Below are 17,989 nucleotides of genomic sequence, written 5' to 3' on the forward strand. Positions count from 1 at the left end.
TCCACGTCCAGCTCTGCTTTGTGCGCATTCATCTACTAATCATGAAGCCAGCCTGCCAGCTCCAACATTGAAATAATGACAATTTCTTTAAGAGGCGATTTGAATTATTCAACGTTTGTGAGGAATAGTAGTGTAGAGAATCATAAGTTATGTTTTAAGGAATATTTCCCGCAGTAAATCTTTGTGGCTAGCAGAACAACGTGTCGGAATACCTTTTCCGCTCTTTCCCACCAGGAGCATTTTCCTGTTTCATTCTTAGGACATTACTACTAAGAATAAGAAGATACAAAAGTATATTACGTGTTTCACACTTTATTCATAGAAAAGCACTGAGATTTCAACACAAATCAATATAAAATGGTAGTAGCGTTACATAAATAGTAATAAATTCTCGCTTTATAGACAGTGTTGCTCAAAGGAGTCGCAAGAAGAGTCGCTCAAGAACAAAATTGGGAATAAAAAAAGAAAACAAACGCGTTGATGGTGAGCTTTCATACTTGTGGCAACAAATACTGGAAATACCTTATTTTATATAATCAGTAGCACAAAGAGGCAACAAACACTTTTAACTTTTCCCTTAAGTTAAGACAAAATACAAACGGAAAAAATGGGGTATTGGAACAGAGATGGAGAACAGTTGGTGAACGAGCGCATGTTTTATGAATTTTTCCTAAAAAACGAATTAGAACTTAAATTAGAAACCAAAGCGAAACAACTGGTACATGGTAATACACGGAGCGATGGAGGGAAGGGAGAAGGATTGAGAAGTGGACTAGAGAGAGAGAGTTTAAGGCAGTAGGGAGAAGGGGGTGAAGTCCTTTATGTGATTCCATATTTGAATCGGTGGCTGTCAAATACAGTAATGGCTGTTTGAAGGGACTGGGTAAGAATTAAAACGGTGAAAAGAGTTATAATATATATTTTTATAATTCTTCGATCTTTATTAAGCAGATCAATCAGTAAAACCCAAAATTGGACCTTTGCGCTTTAGGTGGAATTTATGGGGAAGGGGAGAAAAGCAGTGGAACTGGACTTTAAAATAAAAAATAATGAACGCGGCTTAAGAACATACATGGGCCCAGTAGCACCCCAACCTAGCAACAAGCATGAGAGCTGGCATGCTATAGCATGATGTTGTATAGCATAAACGCGTAGCATCTGCTGACCCTTACACGCTAGCACCAGCATTAATGGGGTAGCGTGCTAACGAGCTAAATGCGAGAGCACGTGAAGAGGGGATATATGTATCAAAAATGAGGCGGAAGAATATAAGACGACGGAATACAATCATTTGCTTGCCTCGCAAGCAGACGACAACCAAACTTAACAGATTGTGATGGCTGTTAGGGAGGAGAATGTTCTGACTGTTCCTTCTGCACAATGCAATGTTCTCCTTATTCGCCTTTTCAATATGCTCTCTTCTTCCTCTGTTTTATCATTACCATGTCAGAGCAAGACACGATTGAGCTAGAGAAGACACTGGAGGCTTGAGTCCTGATTGAAAACAAAATATAATTGTAATAATAATGTTGTATAAAACGAATTTGAACAAAAACCACAACTTTGTACATTGATCGGTCAAAAAGGCTTTTTCCACAGCTTTCAAACCCCACCCCTCCCCATTGTTGAAGGGTTATAGCGTTAAGCTAACTAGCTACAGCACATTATTTCAGAGACTTGTGTGTCCATCTTTTTAAGTAGTGGTTGTATGTTTTAGTCCCTTCCCATTTTCCAGTCGATGTGTGTGTGTGTTTGTGTTTAAGGGGGACAACGGCCATATTGGAGTGTTTCTGCATAGTAAAAAGGTTTTCTGTATGGTTCACAAATAAACACCGTCCTCAGTCAAACCGTAAACTCCACAAATAACAAGTTCCCTCCTTAGAAAAATGTTGACTTTTCTATTTTTCTGTTTTTTACCAAAACTGAAATTGCAAAAAAACAAAACGGTACAAATAATAGTAGTTAACGGTTAGTTAACCAGTAAATAGTTATAATAATAATACTAATAATAATAATAGTAGAGAAAACAGAACACAGGAGAAATGTACACAGAAGCACCTGAGAAATGCATTGAAGCCTTTGCGCAATACAAAAAACATCGCCACATTCCCGCCAGAATTCAACAGAAAAATAAAAAATAAAACAAATTCAAGTAATCCCTCCCCGTCCCCCTCAGGATACAGACAAAACACAAAGCCAAAATAATAACGTACTGATCATAAATAATTATAACTTTACAATTTTTTGAATTGACACTTTCAGTATTTACAATATTTTTTAAATGCTTAATGCTACTACATTTTTTTTTCATTTTGTTTCTTTAAGTGATTTTCCCTGAGAACTGAGTTTAGTCTCTCTCTCTTTGTTTACTATTGTCCTTTGCTTGGTACCTCTTCCCTCATTATTTTTTTCGTCCTTCTTTCCATAAAAAAAAAAGCGGTGACCTTTGAACCCGAGGGGCGGGTGAAGGTAATTCCCATGGAATGTAAAAAAAAGAAAAGTTACCCTTTCTATAAAATTCCCTTTCTCTGACCTTCATTTCCATATTCATTTTCCTCCAAAAAACCCCGCAAACTAACAAAAATAAAGCAAACAATCGAGAGATTGTTCCGATCTAACGCTATTCCCGTTGAACGCTAACCCCGTTGGTTCTGCGGTGTTACGCTCAGCTGTTTCTGGAAGTAAATGTTAAAGGAACGGACAGAGCGCACTCGGGGGGAGAGGTATATGTGTGAAGTGCTTGCGCATCGACATGCAGTCCTACCGCTAAAAAAATCCAAGCTTCTGCTGTACTTTACACTGCCGTTAGCTAAAATAAAACGGACAAAACCAACCAAAAAACAAAGGAACTGAAAAAGGGGAATCTCGTCCTCCACCGGGGAAAACAAACGTGACGCACAACGGGTGAGTGTGTCCGACCAGTATGCGTTTTTTTGCGTTAACTTGTGTTAAGAGAGCAGAAGCATTTGCCAAAACCAACCAATCACAGCAGAGGTTGGGTCCCCTCCCAGGACTCTGTTGTCACTGTACCCTGGCAGGCCTCCTGCGGTTCCCAAAGCTTCACGTTGCCAGGCAACCACAGCGATTCCCGCCAGTAAGCAATCTGGCTAATATTGCTAAGAGACTAAATCTTGTTCAAGGAGGTTGGAGCTGAATCACTGGAGGCTTAAACAGAAGAAGATGAAAATAAGGCTTTGGCCACAGGCAACTATATAGGGATAGTGGTGATCTGGGGATGGGGATGGTGGTCATGTGACTCACCGCTCCCCCCCGCCCCCACACACACCCACACACAAACACACACACACACACGTGTTTCACACATCATCAGTGGTGAAGAGGCTAGGTAAAGATGCCTTTTGTTATAAGGTACATACTTCATACACCTCCCCTTAAATTGTGTGCTCTGCTGGACAAGAAAAGCCCCCAGAAGGGGGCTTTTCCCCCTTCTGGAAGGGGGCCTTTTCTTGGCCCACAAGGCGATTCATGCCTCGCCCCGCGTGTGTGCCCACTCACAGGAGTAGGACCAGGCGGCTTAAGTTCAGCCTACACACACCCGTTGGTACCGGATTCTACTGTGAGCACTCACACACACACACACACACACACACACACACACAGGTGTGTTTAAGTATGATAACACTGGGTTTGCGTTAGCGGCATCCATGTTGGTGCGTGATCTTGATCTTGGTCTTGATAAAAGCCTCCCATCTCTTCCACGTTTCCCGGCCCCCAGTGAGAGAGCGTTCCCCGCTGGACTAAAAAGCATTTGGTGTTCACGTCCTCCCTCCGAACCCAACCTTGGTTTTATTCCATAAGTCGGGTGGGGGGATTGTTTTGTTTCTTTGAAAAAAGCCTCCCTCCCAGGGCCTCTCGTCTCCCCCCCACACCGGACCACCGGCCGACCCACCGGACCCGAGGGCTTGACGTCACGGGCAGAACCAGAAACAAAACCAAACTGAAAAACTTAAAATAGAAACCAAATTTTGACGAAAAGGTCCCAAGTTGCCAAAAGGGGGGGGGGGGGGGGGGGGGAATATCTGAAGAGCACACAGAAAGCTCACAGACAGCGCGGGGGGGGGGGGGGGTGTAGCTCAACCGAAGCGCTCGCGCACCAGCATCATGAGTTTTTTCTTGCCCTTGTAGATCTGCTTGAGGTTGTCTATGAACTGGGCGAACTGGATGTGGCCGTCCTGCGCCAGCAGGAACGTCTCGCGCGCCTTGCTCAGGAACTCGATGAACTCGCCGTAGTGCCGCGGGCTGATGTGCGTGAGCCGCGAGTGCGTGGTGTTGATGTACGCCGAGATGGTGGCGTCCAGCAGCTGCCGCAGCGGCGCCTTGTCCGTCGACATCAGCTTGCCCGAGTTGCGGCGGCCGGGGATGCCCGCCAGGCCCGGCGCCGTCATGGTGCACCGCCGCAAGATGTCCGACAGCACCGTGGCGCAGTGCACGCTCTTCACCACCAGGGGGATGATGGCCGCCAGCTCGTTCTTGCCCAGCGAGTGGCTGAGCGCGCACGCCCACAGCACGTCGTTGATGGCCGGGTGCGTGTCCTGGTTGTAGGCCAGGTTGAGGTGCGTCATGGCCAGCGACGCCAGCTTGAACGAGCGCAGCGGGTAGCCGCGGTGCTCCATGTAGCGGGCGATGGTGAACAGCTGGGAGTACGTCATGCCCGTGGAGGCCGCGTCGATCACGATCTGGTACGCCGTCTCGAAGGCGATGTGGTCCTTCTCGCAGAGCGTGAGGGCCGAGAGGGCGCAGTTCTGCGGGTCCTTCATGGCGCACTGTAGTGCCAGCGTGCGCGCGCAGTTGGCCAGCTCCTCCCGCTGGGGGTAGTCCAGGCTGAGCCGCAGGATGGTGTTGTGGGACATGACGGTGGCCGCCACGATGCTGGTGGCCTCTGTGGGCGTGAAGAGTGTGTACCAGCTCTGCAGGATGCTGATCAGCGCCCGCAGGCCTGGAGGAAGGGGAAGAGGAGAGGGGGGGGATTAGAGAGGTCAGAGAGGGGAGCAATCGGTGGCGGTGGTTGGGTTGGGGGGTTGGTTGGGGACTGTCGCCGCACGCTGGGTTTGTAGGACGAACCGTACACAAGGAGTTGAGGGGACATTTTAGATAAAAGGAGGGGAAATTACAGGACAGAATAAGTGAAGAAAATAATAGAAAGTACTCAAAGACTCAAAGAACGAGAGAGAGAAGAGATTGACTGAAAATAACTGAAAAGAATGAGGAGAATTAGAGAGGAGAGAAGGGCTTTGATGACACAGTCTGGAGGTGGACAGGAAGAGGTTATGTTTGGTACGTACCGACTTCGGTGGCACAGGTGACTAACCAGCGAACCATCTCCCTTCTTCTCCAGTTCAGGGTGGACAGGGTCATCCTCATGACCTACACACACACACGCAGAGAGGAGGAAGAGTTACACACTTATTCTAAAGGGCAGTTGTAGAAAACTAGACATTTAAAGCGACACTAGTCCAATTGGTCACAGCCTTTCTTCAAAACCCAAACCTCAAAGGGCTTCAGAGGCCCATAATAAAATACATTTGAAAAGAAAGTGTCTCTTTTTTTTTATTAAAAGCCTCTGTCAAAGTATTTGTTGAAAAACAACAGCTTCCTAGTCCGTGCAAGGCGTGCCCCACATACATCCATCTCAATTAGCCGCTGCTGTAAAAAAAAGCCCTTGGATATGTACTTTGTGAAACCGCATAAAAGCCAAAATGCTGCCTCGAAAAATACTTTGAGTTGTACCCACTGACCCAAAAGCCTTAATTATGTGGTGGCCGGTTTAAACAAACTGTGAAGAAAAGGCTGCAAATTTGCACCCAGGATTTAAAAGGGATGTTGTGGCCACTTGTTAGCGAGAAATTACAAGACTGGGGACACAGTTGCTAGTGATTTGCTAAGTGACTGAAGCCAACTGATTTTTTTGGTGCAGTGGCATGATTTCGGAGAATTGCCAGTGGGATTATATGTAATCAACGCTTCGCAGAAGCACACATTTTTGTCTCTCAGTTGATGCGATAAAAAAAACACGGATAAGAAAGTGTGAATATTTACAGTGTGTTTTTTTTACCCTGCCTGCTGGTTTTACTTGTGCTGTCAATTATTTTCATCTATGGTGTCACTTTCGAGATTTGTTTAGAAAATGAAATGGATATATTTAGGATCAAACTTTGAGTCCTTAGAGTGCATCCTTACTGGCTTCCTCTGTGAATTGGGCCACAGTATAAATTCTTCTGTATCAAAGTACAATGCTGACATTATTTTGTTTACGGCAAATCAGCCTTCATATCACACATAGACACACAGACAAACACACACCTGCAGTCCCAGCTCCAGCGCCACGTTGAGCAGGGTGATGTCGGGGGGGTGGTCGCCGGGCGTGGCGATCTTGAAGGCGTCCTGGGCCAGCTTGAAGATGAGGGAGGATGAGTGGATGTTCTTCTGGACCGCCTCCAGCACAGTGCGCAGCCGCAGCATGTCACCTGGGGGGGGCGCCAGAGAGACACACACGCATTAGCATACACTTGCCTGTGATTTGAGTCTGTGTGTGTGCGCGTGTGCACATGTGCATGTCTGCTGCATCTGCTAAATGACCAAATAGTAACAGCAGTATTGGCTCATGCTGGTGTGTGTGCCCATGTGTGAAATTGTCCATATGTGCTTTCCTGTGGCTGTGATAGAGTGAGAGGGTGAATTTAGCGGCGTGATTTTGAAGAAAGGGACTTTGATGCAAGATAACATTTATCATATGTTAAAGTCGCTTCTGCCAAATAGCAGTGGACTGTGCACGTGTGTGTGTGTGTGTGTGTGTGTGTGTGTGTGTGTGTGTGTGTGTGTGTGTGTGTGTGTGTGTGTGTGTGTGTGTGTGTGTGTGTGTGTGTGTGTGTGTGTGTGTGTGTGCGTGCGTGCGTGCGTGCGTGCGTGCGTGCGTGCGTGCGTGCGTGCGTGCGTGCGTGCGTGCGTGCGTGTGTGTGGTAGGCTACCTTTAGCGGCGGTGAGCATGGTGGAGGCCAGCTCACACTGCTGGGACTCCAGGTGCCCCAGGGTGAACCAGCGGGGGTACCTGCTGGGCACCAGGGAGATCCCGTGGTGGGGGTGGGCCACGTCCCCCGAGCCGCCCGACGACTCCAGCACCGGCAGCCTATTGGTCGAGAGGAGGAGAGTGTCGCGTGAGTGTCGTCCTGTGCGGTGTTGACGCCTCTTTCTCTCTTACTGGTTTAGCGGTTTCCTCTTCCCACATTAATGAAAGCATTTCATTTAGTGGGAACTGAGAAATGTGGAACTACAAGAACCAAATGAAAGGGAAATTAAAATAAAAGGATGGAACGTCACAGCGCCAAGCGCTGGTTAAAAGACCAATCAGTTGGCCAGAGACGTACTGCCTGCGCTACTCTTCGAAACGTCACGACAGAGCAGTTAGCGAGCCGCCGAGTGGACCTACAGCTAAACCGTAACACAGCCATACCAGTTCATTATTCATACGGCACCCTTCAAACACATACCGTTTCATAGTGCTTCTCAACGGAAGAACTTGCATTTAAAGAAAGGCAATCATTAAAAAGGCAATCATTAAAAAAAGAAAGATATTCTACATATTTCCAAGAATGTGCGTGTGGAGTCACGACCCACTAACGAGCTGAGCAGCAGACCGCCGAGCTCTCTGCCGGCCCTAACCAGCTAGCTCTAAACACAGGAAAGAGCCTTCTCTTACCCAGAGACAACCCAGCATTAAAAAGAGAAGTGCAAAACACACAAACACTCCGGAATAAAACCGCTGGAGGCCTCCCCAGCCAAGCCTTCCTCTACAGCCGCTTTAAAGGTTGACATATTATGCCTAGCCGTTATAGCCGTTTAGAAAATTGGCCTCTTCTGACATCACAAGTGGGCGTGTCCACCTCGACGTGTTCTGGATAGATTTTCAAAACGCCTTGTTACGGCTAATCACACTCACACCTGGTGGTATAACATGTCACCTTTAAAACGACAGAGACCCCCCATCACTGAGGCTCCTAATGGCCGAGCAGAGGTGTGGAGCCAGGCTGGGGGGTGGGGAGGGTGCTGTGAGGTAGGGTTAGTGGTGGTGGTCCTACCGCATGGCGCGCAGGGCCAGCTTGTAGGAGAGGTCGGCGTCGTGCGGCAGTAGGGCGGTGAACAGGTACTTGGCGTAGGTGTGCATGGGCACGCTCTCCCGGTGGATCACCTCCCCCAGGCCGCTGAACGGACCCGCTGCAGAGAGAGAGAGAGAGAGAGAGAGAGAGAGAGAGAGAGAGAGAGAGAGAGAGAGAGAGAGAGAGAGAGAGAGAGAGAGAGAGAGAGAGAGAGAGAGAGAGAGAGAGAGAGAGAGAGAGAGAGAGAGAGAGAGAGAGAGAAAGAAAGAAAGAGAGAAAGAAAGAAAGAAAGAAAGAGAGAGAGAGAGAGAGAAATGGAGACAGAACAGTAATTTTAATTTAATAGCTTCAATGACTTGAGATTTAAGTCCCACATCGCTCACAACTTCATTGTTAAATAGTTGCCGTCAAAGTTTGAGAGGGGAGAATAATTAGCCATGATGAAATGTTGCTACTTCCTTCAAGGCCAGGAAGGAATCCTCTGTTTTCATAGAGATTTGACAGAAGGAGATGTAGAGGTAGACGGAGAGAGCGATAGAAGGAGGTCAGCAGTAACAGCCAGTGCTCTCCATACCTTCCAGCAGCTGGAGGGCCTGTTTCCGTAGCGTCTGGACCAGCAGGTCGTCGAGGTCAAGCTCCTGGAGCTTGGCCACGATCTGCTCCTCGTTCCGGCACACCTGCACCACCACCGCCGGGACGACACCCCCCAAACGGTTACACACCGACATACACACACACACACACAACACTGCACTAGTATACGGGCGGACTGGTGTGTCGTTCGGCCGTCTTATAGTCTTACATTCTTACCGTCTTGCTGTTCGGCGTGTGCGTGTGTGTTTGGCCAGTGGTTTTGTCTGTGTTTTCAATCAATTTGCATGTAGGATCACTGAGTGTGTTCATTGTTGGTCTCATTGTGTTCATTGGGTGTGTGTGTGTATTCGTGTCTGTCTATGGCTATGAGTATGCATGTGTCTATACATGTATGTGTGTGTTTGTGGATTTGTGTGTTTGTGGATTCGTGTGTTTGTGTGTGTTTGTGGATTTGTGTGTGTTTGTGGATTTGTGTGTTTGTGTGTGTTTGTGAATTCGTGTGTGTGTGTGTGTTTGTGGATTTGTGTGTGTGTGTGTGTGTGTGTGGATTCGTGTGTGTGTGTGGATTCGTGTGTGTGTGTGTGTGTGTGGATTCGTGTGTGTGTGTGTGGATTCGTGTGTGTGTGTGTGTGGATTCGTGTGTGTGTGTGTGTGTGTGTGTGTGTGTGTGTGTGTGTGTGTGTGTGTGTGTGTGTGTGTGTGTGTGTGTGTGTGTGTGTGTGTGTGTGTGTGTGTGTGTGTGTGTGTCTGCTCCTCACCTTGTCCTGGGCGTACAGGCCCTCGGGCATCATCCTCTGCTGTCCCATCCCCATGAGGGCCACCTCCAGGGCCAGCGCCAGGTAGGACTCCCCACCCTCCCCGCACCCCCACACCGACACATGCTGGTAGACCGGGGGCCGCGGCTCCCCCTCTGGGAGGGAGACATGGAGGGAGAGGGATAAATGGAGAGAGGGTGGGGAAAATAAAGATTAAGTTTCGATCCATGCGCATATCCATCAATCTATCTAATGTGTCCATCTATCACTCTGCCAACACACAAAACATATGCAGTTGAATGGCTCTTCCACTGTGTGTGTGTGTGTGTGATTGTGGTTTACGTCCTGTTTTTCTAATCATCCCCATTGGTCGGTTTGAACGGATCACTGTGATTGGGAGTCGATGATTGGTCAGAACGTGAGCACAGGACCCAGTCTCTCTCTCACACACACACACACACACACACACACACACACACACACAGCATTGTTTACTCTGACAATAGTTCCCTGTAGCCTCGGGAGAACAATTGCCGACCCAGCCCCTATTCTACTCCTCTCTTTTCTGTCCTATAACTCTATTCCACTCTATTCTATTGCTCTATTCTAGTTGCCTTGACTGCAGCTGGAAAAGAGCACAGCTAAGGTGGAAAGGCAAGCGGCGATGGAAACCACACACACACACACACACACACACACACACATACCTAGATCTGATTCACACGATGTCACTCATGCATGGTCGCGCACATGCACACACACACACACACCCACACACACAGACTAGAGCCCCATAGCGCTCCATTCAGTCTATTCATGTGTGGTACTTTATGGCTGTCTGGGGTACAATAGGGCCGGTCTGGACAGGAGAATGCCCAGCCAGGGCTCCATTGACTGGGACAAGCCATCTGATGACCCCCAGAGCCCCCTAGCCATCCCACCGGGGGGAAATTAGACCGTGGCCACTACGAGCTGTTTAAGGCAGTGTGTGTGTCTGTGTTTTTTTTAAGTTTTGCATTGTAGCCATGGAGTTTTGTACTAGTGCTTGGTACCTAGTACTACTTCTACTACTTCTACTACTACTACTAGTACTACTGCGGGCCAGCACAGATAAAAATGGCGCTCGCTATTGTTGACATTAAAGCCAGCATAATGCTCCTAAGAAAACACAACGTGGCATAGTGCAGAGTAGCCTGATGAAGCCTCTCCATAGGAATTAACTTTGCTAAAAAAGTGAGACGGGGGGTAGGAATCATTAAATCATCTTTGCTAAACAGTGAGCCAACTATGGAAACCAGTGAATCATCTTTGCTAAATAGTGAGAGAGCTATGGGAATCAAAGAATCCTCTTCACTAAATAAAGAGACAGCTAAAGAAACCACTGAATATTCTTCGCTAAATAGTGAACCACCTCTGTTCCAATGACCACCTGCATTGTATCTACCAACAAGAAAACCAAACCAACATTTCGTCTGACAAACGGACACAGCGGGAGGGCCAACTGTGCCTGGAAGCGGTGCTGCTCGGTGGCGGCAGAGCCGCGTGCGTACCTCCGGTGTCCATGCCGCCGTCGTCGTCCATGCGGCAGGTCTCCGTCAGGGTGGTGAACAGGCACCCAATGGGGTCCAGCGGGTGGCCCACCCAGCCCTCCAGGGTGCTGGTGGAGGTCAGACCCCTCTGGAGCAGCTCTGCAGGGAGACACGGGACACACGGAGGGGTTTGGGGTGAGTGTCTGGATTAACCCTTACGCTGCCAGGTAATGCATACAATAACGCGTCAGGTAACATGAACACCATTAGTCAGTTAGTACTAGAACATTAGTTAACTGTTCATTAATGCTTACTGCTGCATAAACAAATTTGGATTAGTGGTCAATTAATGTACCCTTATGTACAGTGTGTACGTGTGTGTGTGTTTACATGCGTGTGTATGTGTGTTTGTGGGCGTGCATGTGTACATGCAAGTGTCTGCGTGTGTATACATGCCTGTGTGTGCGTGTGTATACATGCCTGTGTGTGTGTGGCTGTGTGTGCGTGTGCATACATGCATGTCTGTGTGTGTGTGTGTGCATGCGTGCATACATGCATGTGTATGTGTGTGTGTGTGTGCGTGCGTGTGTGTGTGGGCGTTCGTGCGTGTACATGCATGAGTGTGTGTGGGCGTGCGCGTACCCTTCTTCTGGTGCTTGTAGATGTCCATCTGCCGCTGTTGCTGGAGCCGCAGCGTGTTGATGATGGCCACGGCCAACCGCAACGCCTCCCTGGAGTAACCATGAGAACGCAGCGCGTCCACACGGGCGCACGCTGTGGGCACGTGATCTATAGGGGGGGGGTGGGCAGAGGGTTATAATGACGTTGCCTTTATAGACATGAACACGCACACACACACACAAATACATGGAGCATAAGTTTTATATTGATGAAGGGTTTATACACGTGCACCTGAATACACATACAGGGAGGAGGGTGGAGATTTGGAACGTTCACATACGTGCGCGCTCGCTGCAGTCTCAGCAGAAAGCATTGCACATGTGCGCGCGTGTTCAAGAGTGATAGCCGGCTTAAGTTGCCGGATCTGACAGATCTTAGCTGAAAGCGGCTTTACTGCAGATGCCTGGCTCAGTATCAGCACAATTGTGTGTGCGTGTGTGTGTGTGTCTGAGTTGTCTTTAAGTAGAATCACAGACCACATGCAATCATCACAGACCAACTATTCTGTTATCCCATTCTGGAATGTAATCAGTTCAGTATCGGTTGATGGATTTGGAGAAAGAAATGTGTGTGCATGCGTGTGTAATCAATTTCTGCATCTATGCGTGTGCTATGCGCATATATGAAGCATGCGTATTAATAGTCTCTATAAATATTCATCTATGTGTATGCATTCAAATATCTTAGCACACCTGTATGTCTGTGTGCGTGCACGTGCCTGGGTGTGTGTGCATGTCGCACGTCCATAAATCTTTTGCGTTTATGCATTTGTATCTATGGCTATGTGTGAGTATCTTGTGAACAGCATCGAGCTTGTCTGTCCGTATCTGTATCTGAGAAGGCATATCTATGTATTAATGCATGAATTAACAAATACATATGTAAATCAATTAATGAACAAATGAGTATGAATGAATGAGTACGAATGTACACTACTGTTCAAAAGTTTGGGGTTTCTTAGAAATATCCTTATTTTTTTCAAGGAAGATAACATTTAATTAATCAGAAATACAGTCTAGACATTGTTAATGTGGTAAATGACCATTCTAGCTCGAAACGGCTGATTTTCTAATGGAATATGTACATGGGTGTACAGAGGCCCAGTTCCAGCAACCAGCACCCCTGTGTTCCCAATTTATTAGCTAATTGTATTAAAAGGCTAATTGATGATTAGAAAACCCTTCTGCAATTATGTTAGCAAAGCTGAAAACTGTTGAATAAAAGTGAGTTTTCATGAAACACATGAAATTGTCCGGGTGAGCCCAGACTTTGGAGCGGTAGTGAATGAATGAATCTATGCACGCGTGTCTGCCTACCCAGCCAGAGGGGCAGGCCCTGGGGGTTGAAGAGCAGGCTGTCGCCCTGGTCCCTCTGGTAGGCGGGGGACATGTACAGGTCGCTGCTGATGATCCTCTGGAGGTGGCTGTCCTGCCAGTGCAGCTCGCACGCCTCCATGGCCCGGCTGAACACCGTGCGCCGGGGCCGCGCTAGGGAGTCTGAACACACACACACACACACACACACACACACACACACACACACAAAGACACAAAGACACAAAGTTTAGTGCCATCAAAAGTTGAAATACATTTTTCATGATTTGTTGATGAATATGGGTGTGCATTTTTGTGTGCAACTGAATAATATGGTATGTACGGTATGTACGGTATGTACGGTGCAAAGAAGATTGTCCGGTAATTAAAAAGTTCCTGTTTTTTTTACCAAAGTATGCAAAAGAATGCACAACATTTATATTTGACGTTTTATCTTTATATATAGCACTTTTCCTGAGTGCGTGCCTTGGCTCAGTGTATGCTCAGTGTGTGTGTGCATGCACGTGTGGGTGGGTGCGTGCAAGTGTGTCTCTAACCCACCCTGTGCGAGGTTGCTCTGCGGCAGGGCGTTGGTGATGTTGGGGAGCTCACTGCCGTAGTTGCCGTCCTCCAGAGGGCACACGTCCATGTCGCCCCACTTCTTCAGCTGCCGCAGCCAGCTGCTCTTCTCGTCGCTCTTACAGTGGGGGTTCAGCACCACGCACACCCACAATGCACCTGGACAGAGGGGGGGGGGGGGGGGGACAGAGGTCAAACATACTGGGAAGTAGAGCATGCGTAACTCTTATCTCAGAGCTATTCAGCCATGGTATCATGAAAAATCCATAAGACACAGAGCATTATTATACATGGTGTAGATTCATGTGAATGAAATGATGCAAAGTGTATCAAACACATCAGGAACAGACTGGAGTTTTACACTGTTTAACATGTGATACTACCCGAGGCTGGATGACACTCCTACACAAAGAGTTCTAATCCCTTCCTCCCTCCCTATCTTCTCCCTTTATCCCTCTTCCTCTCCCACTTCCATTTCCTGTCCCCTCACTTTCTCTCTCCATGTCTGCTTCGCCTCTCCCATTTCCCTTCCCTCTCGATCCCTGAGGAAGTTAGCAGCTAAACGGTTGACATTGATTGGAGGACAGAGAGACCAGTCAGCCTTATTGATCCCAGGCCCTTATCATTCCCTCCTTCTAGTAGAGGAGGAGGAGGAGGAGGAGGAAGAGGGGTGGAGGAGGAGAGTGGAGAGAAAGGAGTAGCCATCATCTACCAGCTGTCTGACTGATCAAATAACCTGACTTGGTAAACAGCTGTAGGGAAGACAAAGTTCCAGCTGAACGGATATATTGAAATCATTGCTGGCAAAAAAAAAATGGATCCTAGCAGCAAGGCTAACACACATGAGGACAGGGTTAAGCTCTTTAAAGAGACAAAGTCCTTGGAGAGAGAGGATCCTTACCCAGCTCGTCCCACAGCTGTCGACACTTGTCCGTCATGCCCGTGCCCTGCTGTCTCCATAGCGACAGGCGAGGGTCAGCCATGAACTGCTCCGTGATCAGCGTTAGCATCCTGGCGCCGTTCGAGTCTCGCATTCGCAGCATCTCGCGCACCTGTGGGAGAAGGGAGACAATCAACATGGTGTTATACCAAACGTGATTAAAAATCGAGGGTGCTAGCTTACATTCACCATAGTGGCTACTAGGTCTGCTCGATTATGGAAAAAAAATGGGATTGAAAACATGATGCATTTATTCAGAATTTCTCTCCAAAAAATAGTTTCAAATCAATTATATCAGTTTGGAGATCGTTTGACCCAAAAATCGTAATATCGATAAAAATTGGATTAATTGCACAGCCCTAGTTGCTTCACTAGTAAATGTTTACTGGCGTTAACTAAAGTTCCACATTTGAGCAGATGCAAATGCCTGCTAATGTTTAATCTCCAATCTCTGCTAATGTTGCCATTGTTCACAAACACGCTACGTGACATTTTTGAGTGACAAATCCCACTGGACATCAATGCCCCGTGGCAACTGTGAGTATGAAGCCCCAGGGGGCCGTGTTGGACTTGGGGGGGGGGGGGGGGGGGGGTCTTACCTTGGCGAACATGGAGTTGAGCTGCTTGCCCGAGCCGTAGTACCCTCCCTGGGAGAGGAACTGCTTCACCTGCTCCCTCACCTGGTCCTCGTCCAGGTGCCAGCAGTTGTCGTCGTCGATGCTGGCGCCCGCCGTAGGGTCCGGCGCACCTATAACACACACACACACACACACACACACACACACACACACACACACACACACACACACACACACACACACACACACACACACACACACACACACACACACACACACACACACGTTAATATCAATTATCCAAGTTTATCTTGGTGGACATGGGAACACACATATGCCTATAAGGTTGTGCCAGCGATGTGGTTGACGTCACTGTTGACGTTCTGTTGGTATTTGAAGCACGATTCCAAACAAACAAAGTCAGCTTGCCTCTCCCTTCCGTGTTTCGTGCATCCAGTAAAATCTATCACGGACACAGCGCAAACCCCCACAACACCCTCCCCCCGTGTCGATGCTTGGTTGGAATACTTTTTATTTTGGTTTTGAGTGGTGGGTAGTACCATTTATGCTGGTGTACGATCTCGGAGCATAGGATGCCTACAGAGACGCGCTATTTTGACGGACTACTCATGGGGCTGGCAGCTAGAGGATCATGAGGAAAGATCAGATGAACGTGAAGGATTATGTTTTTCAGCCTAGAATCGCTGATACAGCCTTAAAAGAAGCCCTCGATGTAAAGTACAAAAACTAATTGAAGGTAGACAAAAAGCCAAATCTTCCTTTTTTTACTTGGCATCCACATTCTAAGGGATCGTTCTGAAGTTTGGATAAACAGTGGGGAAGAACCGTCACTTCCTGTTCCTGTTTCGAAAACCAACCCCTGTGCAAACAAAAACACTAAGCGTAGGAAATGATTCGTCGTTTTGAGGAGCCCCCGCAGGCTCCCGCTGGCGTCATTAAGAGCTTAAACACCCCCCTACTACCACAACCACCCACTGGCTCTCCACCCACCCCATCACCACCCATGAACCACAACCAACTTCCACCTCGCTTATTGGCCCACACGGTTTCTGCCTCAGAATGTGTGTGCGTGTATACATTGTGCGTTCGAGTGTATCGATCATGCGAGCACCCATGTGAGTGTTTCGGTTATTTGGTGCGTCTCTGTGACTTTTCACATGGAAGTCTACGGAGGAAGTGGCGACACACCCGTAAAGCGTGGAGCGCTCTTTGATCTAGCCGGACGCCCGGCTCAGATAAAACAACCTCCCAAAGTGGTCGGTGCCGACCGTCTGTGTGTGTGCGTGTGTGTCTGTCGAAATAAACTTCCCCACCCTTGTTCCTCCGCCAGTTTACACTCGCACTCTTGACTGACTGTTTGACAAGGCGGAATTGTGGGGGCTGGATTCCGCACACAGGAAGCACAGCACAGGACTTCCTGTGTAAAGGAAGGCTAATGGAGGGAATGTCAACACTTCAACCCAGGGATGATAAAGAGGAGTAGGAGTAACCTTTCTCTTGGACACTTTGAATCCCACAAGCCCCCTACACAAGCTCCCCTGATCCTAATCCCTCCTAAACCCTTTCCTAGTATCCTCTCTTCCCCTCATTCTGGGAACCGTTCCTCCCCTACCTTTCTCTCCTCCCCCCTGACTTCCCAAGTCTATTCCCTAGGCTTTTTCCATTCTGTTTTTATTTCATACATGTCTTTAATGAGCAGATATGGGTTATACATCTTGCTCAGGGACAGCTACAGGTGGACTGCAGGCATTAGGTTTCAAATAAAAAAATAAAACCTCTCAGCTGGGAGTCCAACACCCTTACCACTAGAGGGCCGTGCCTCCGATCTATTCTCTAATTCGTATCCATCTCCTGCGTGCCAGGATGCCTACAGGTGCGACTGGGGCCGTCGTGGGGGTTCAAACCCAGAACGCTATGGCCGGTGGCCCTCACCGTGGACCTGGTTGATCTCCGAGTTGGACGAGAGGATCTCGTCGGCGAGCTTCTGTGCAGTGGGCAGCACCTCTGTGTGGTGGGCCGTGATCAGGTACTGCACCAGCTTCTGCAGCTGGTCCCGGTTCATCTGGAACAGCGTCTCCGAGATGGGCAGACGCAGCTTCACCTGCAGGGGGCGCGCGCGGGGCGGCAGGATGTTAGGACGTTCTACTGCATCCTTGTGGACGAACTTTGTTTGTTTCGCCGTTGTGAATGATGAACATCTACAGTGGTTCATTTTATATGACGTATTCTGTGCAGTGGAAGGTGTAAACTAAAATTCAGGAATACCAAAAGTTACGATTATTTCAGCATTTTATCGGAAACAGGGATGTAACGTGTGTGACATTCATACCATCCTACATTTTAACAATTTGAATAGTTTGTATGGGAAATCCTGTTATACAAGTCAATTCAATACAACTCACACACACACACACAGTATTTCCTTACCTGTTCGGGCTTGCGTATGCGGTACAGCGACAGCGCCACCACATGGGCGCAGTAGAAGATGTCGCGGTTTCCACAGCCACATGTCACCGAGGTGATCTTGCAGCGGTCGAAGCTGATGGCTACCTTGTGGGTGACCTCGGGTTCCGAGGCCGCGGCCGGTTCTGTCACGGTCCCGCTCAGATGGAACCCTGCAGAGAACACAGTGGGGGGGGGGGGGGGGGGGGGGAATGCTTTTTAGAGTGTTGAATCGTGAAGATGAACTGCTGGAGAATAAATACATGTCCTCAATAGATCTCCGTCCTGTCAGGTCTGAGGGCAAGGTGACGACATAAAGGGAAGGGAGATGGGGAGGCGGAGAGAGACAGAGGGAAGGGAGAGGGGGAGGCAGAGAGAGACAGAGGGAAGGGAGAGGGGGAGGCGGAGAGAGACAGAGGGACGGGAGAGTGGAAGAGGGTGAGAAT

The 17,989-nt window shown here is 48.3% G+C and overlaps 1 protein-coding gene across 1 annotated transcript in view; it reads right to left on the reverse strand.

Moving 5' to 3' along the window:
• Positions 1 to 306: 306 nt before the first annotated feature.
• Positions 307 to 17,989, reverse strand: part of zswim5 (zinc finger, SWIM-type containing 5) — a 45,540-nt gene continuing 27,857 nt past the window's right edge. Inside the window, exons 2-16 of the mRNA XM_079751365.1 lie at positions 17,529 to 17,716; positions 17,034 to 17,202; positions 15,102 to 15,250; positions 14,464 to 14,614; positions 13,545 to 13,721; positions 12,987 to 13,166; positions 11,632 to 11,778; positions 11,011 to 11,148; positions 9,464 to 9,615; positions 8,686 to 8,788; positions 8,094 to 8,229; positions 6,987 to 7,144; positions 6,322 to 6,485; positions 5,304 to 5,385; positions 307 to 4,957 (exon numbers count right to left, since the gene is read on the reverse strand). Coding sequence (XP_079607491.1) covers positions 4,095 to 4,957; positions 5,304 to 5,385; positions 6,322 to 6,485; positions 6,987 to 7,144; positions 8,094 to 8,229; positions 8,686 to 8,788; positions 9,464 to 9,615; positions 11,011 to 11,148; positions 11,632 to 11,778; positions 12,987 to 13,166; positions 13,545 to 13,721; positions 14,464 to 14,614; positions 15,102 to 15,250; positions 17,034 to 17,202; positions 17,529 to 17,716 — 2,957 coding nt within the window. The 3' untranslated portion in view covers positions 307 to 4,094. The remainder of the gene's footprint in view (positions 4,958 to 5,303; positions 5,386 to 6,321; positions 6,486 to 6,986; positions 7,145 to 8,093; positions 8,230 to 8,685; positions 8,789 to 9,463; positions 9,616 to 11,010; positions 11,149 to 11,631; positions 11,779 to 12,986; positions 13,167 to 13,544; positions 13,722 to 14,463; positions 14,615 to 15,101; positions 15,251 to 17,033; positions 17,203 to 17,528; positions 17,717 to 17,989) is intronic.

This window comes from Pollachius pollachius (assembly GCF_949987615.1).
Source record: "Pollachius pollachius genome assembly, chromosome: 14".
Taxonomy (NCBI): domain Eukaryota; kingdom Metazoa; phylum Chordata; class Actinopteri; order Gadiformes; family Gadidae; genus Pollachius; species Pollachius pollachius.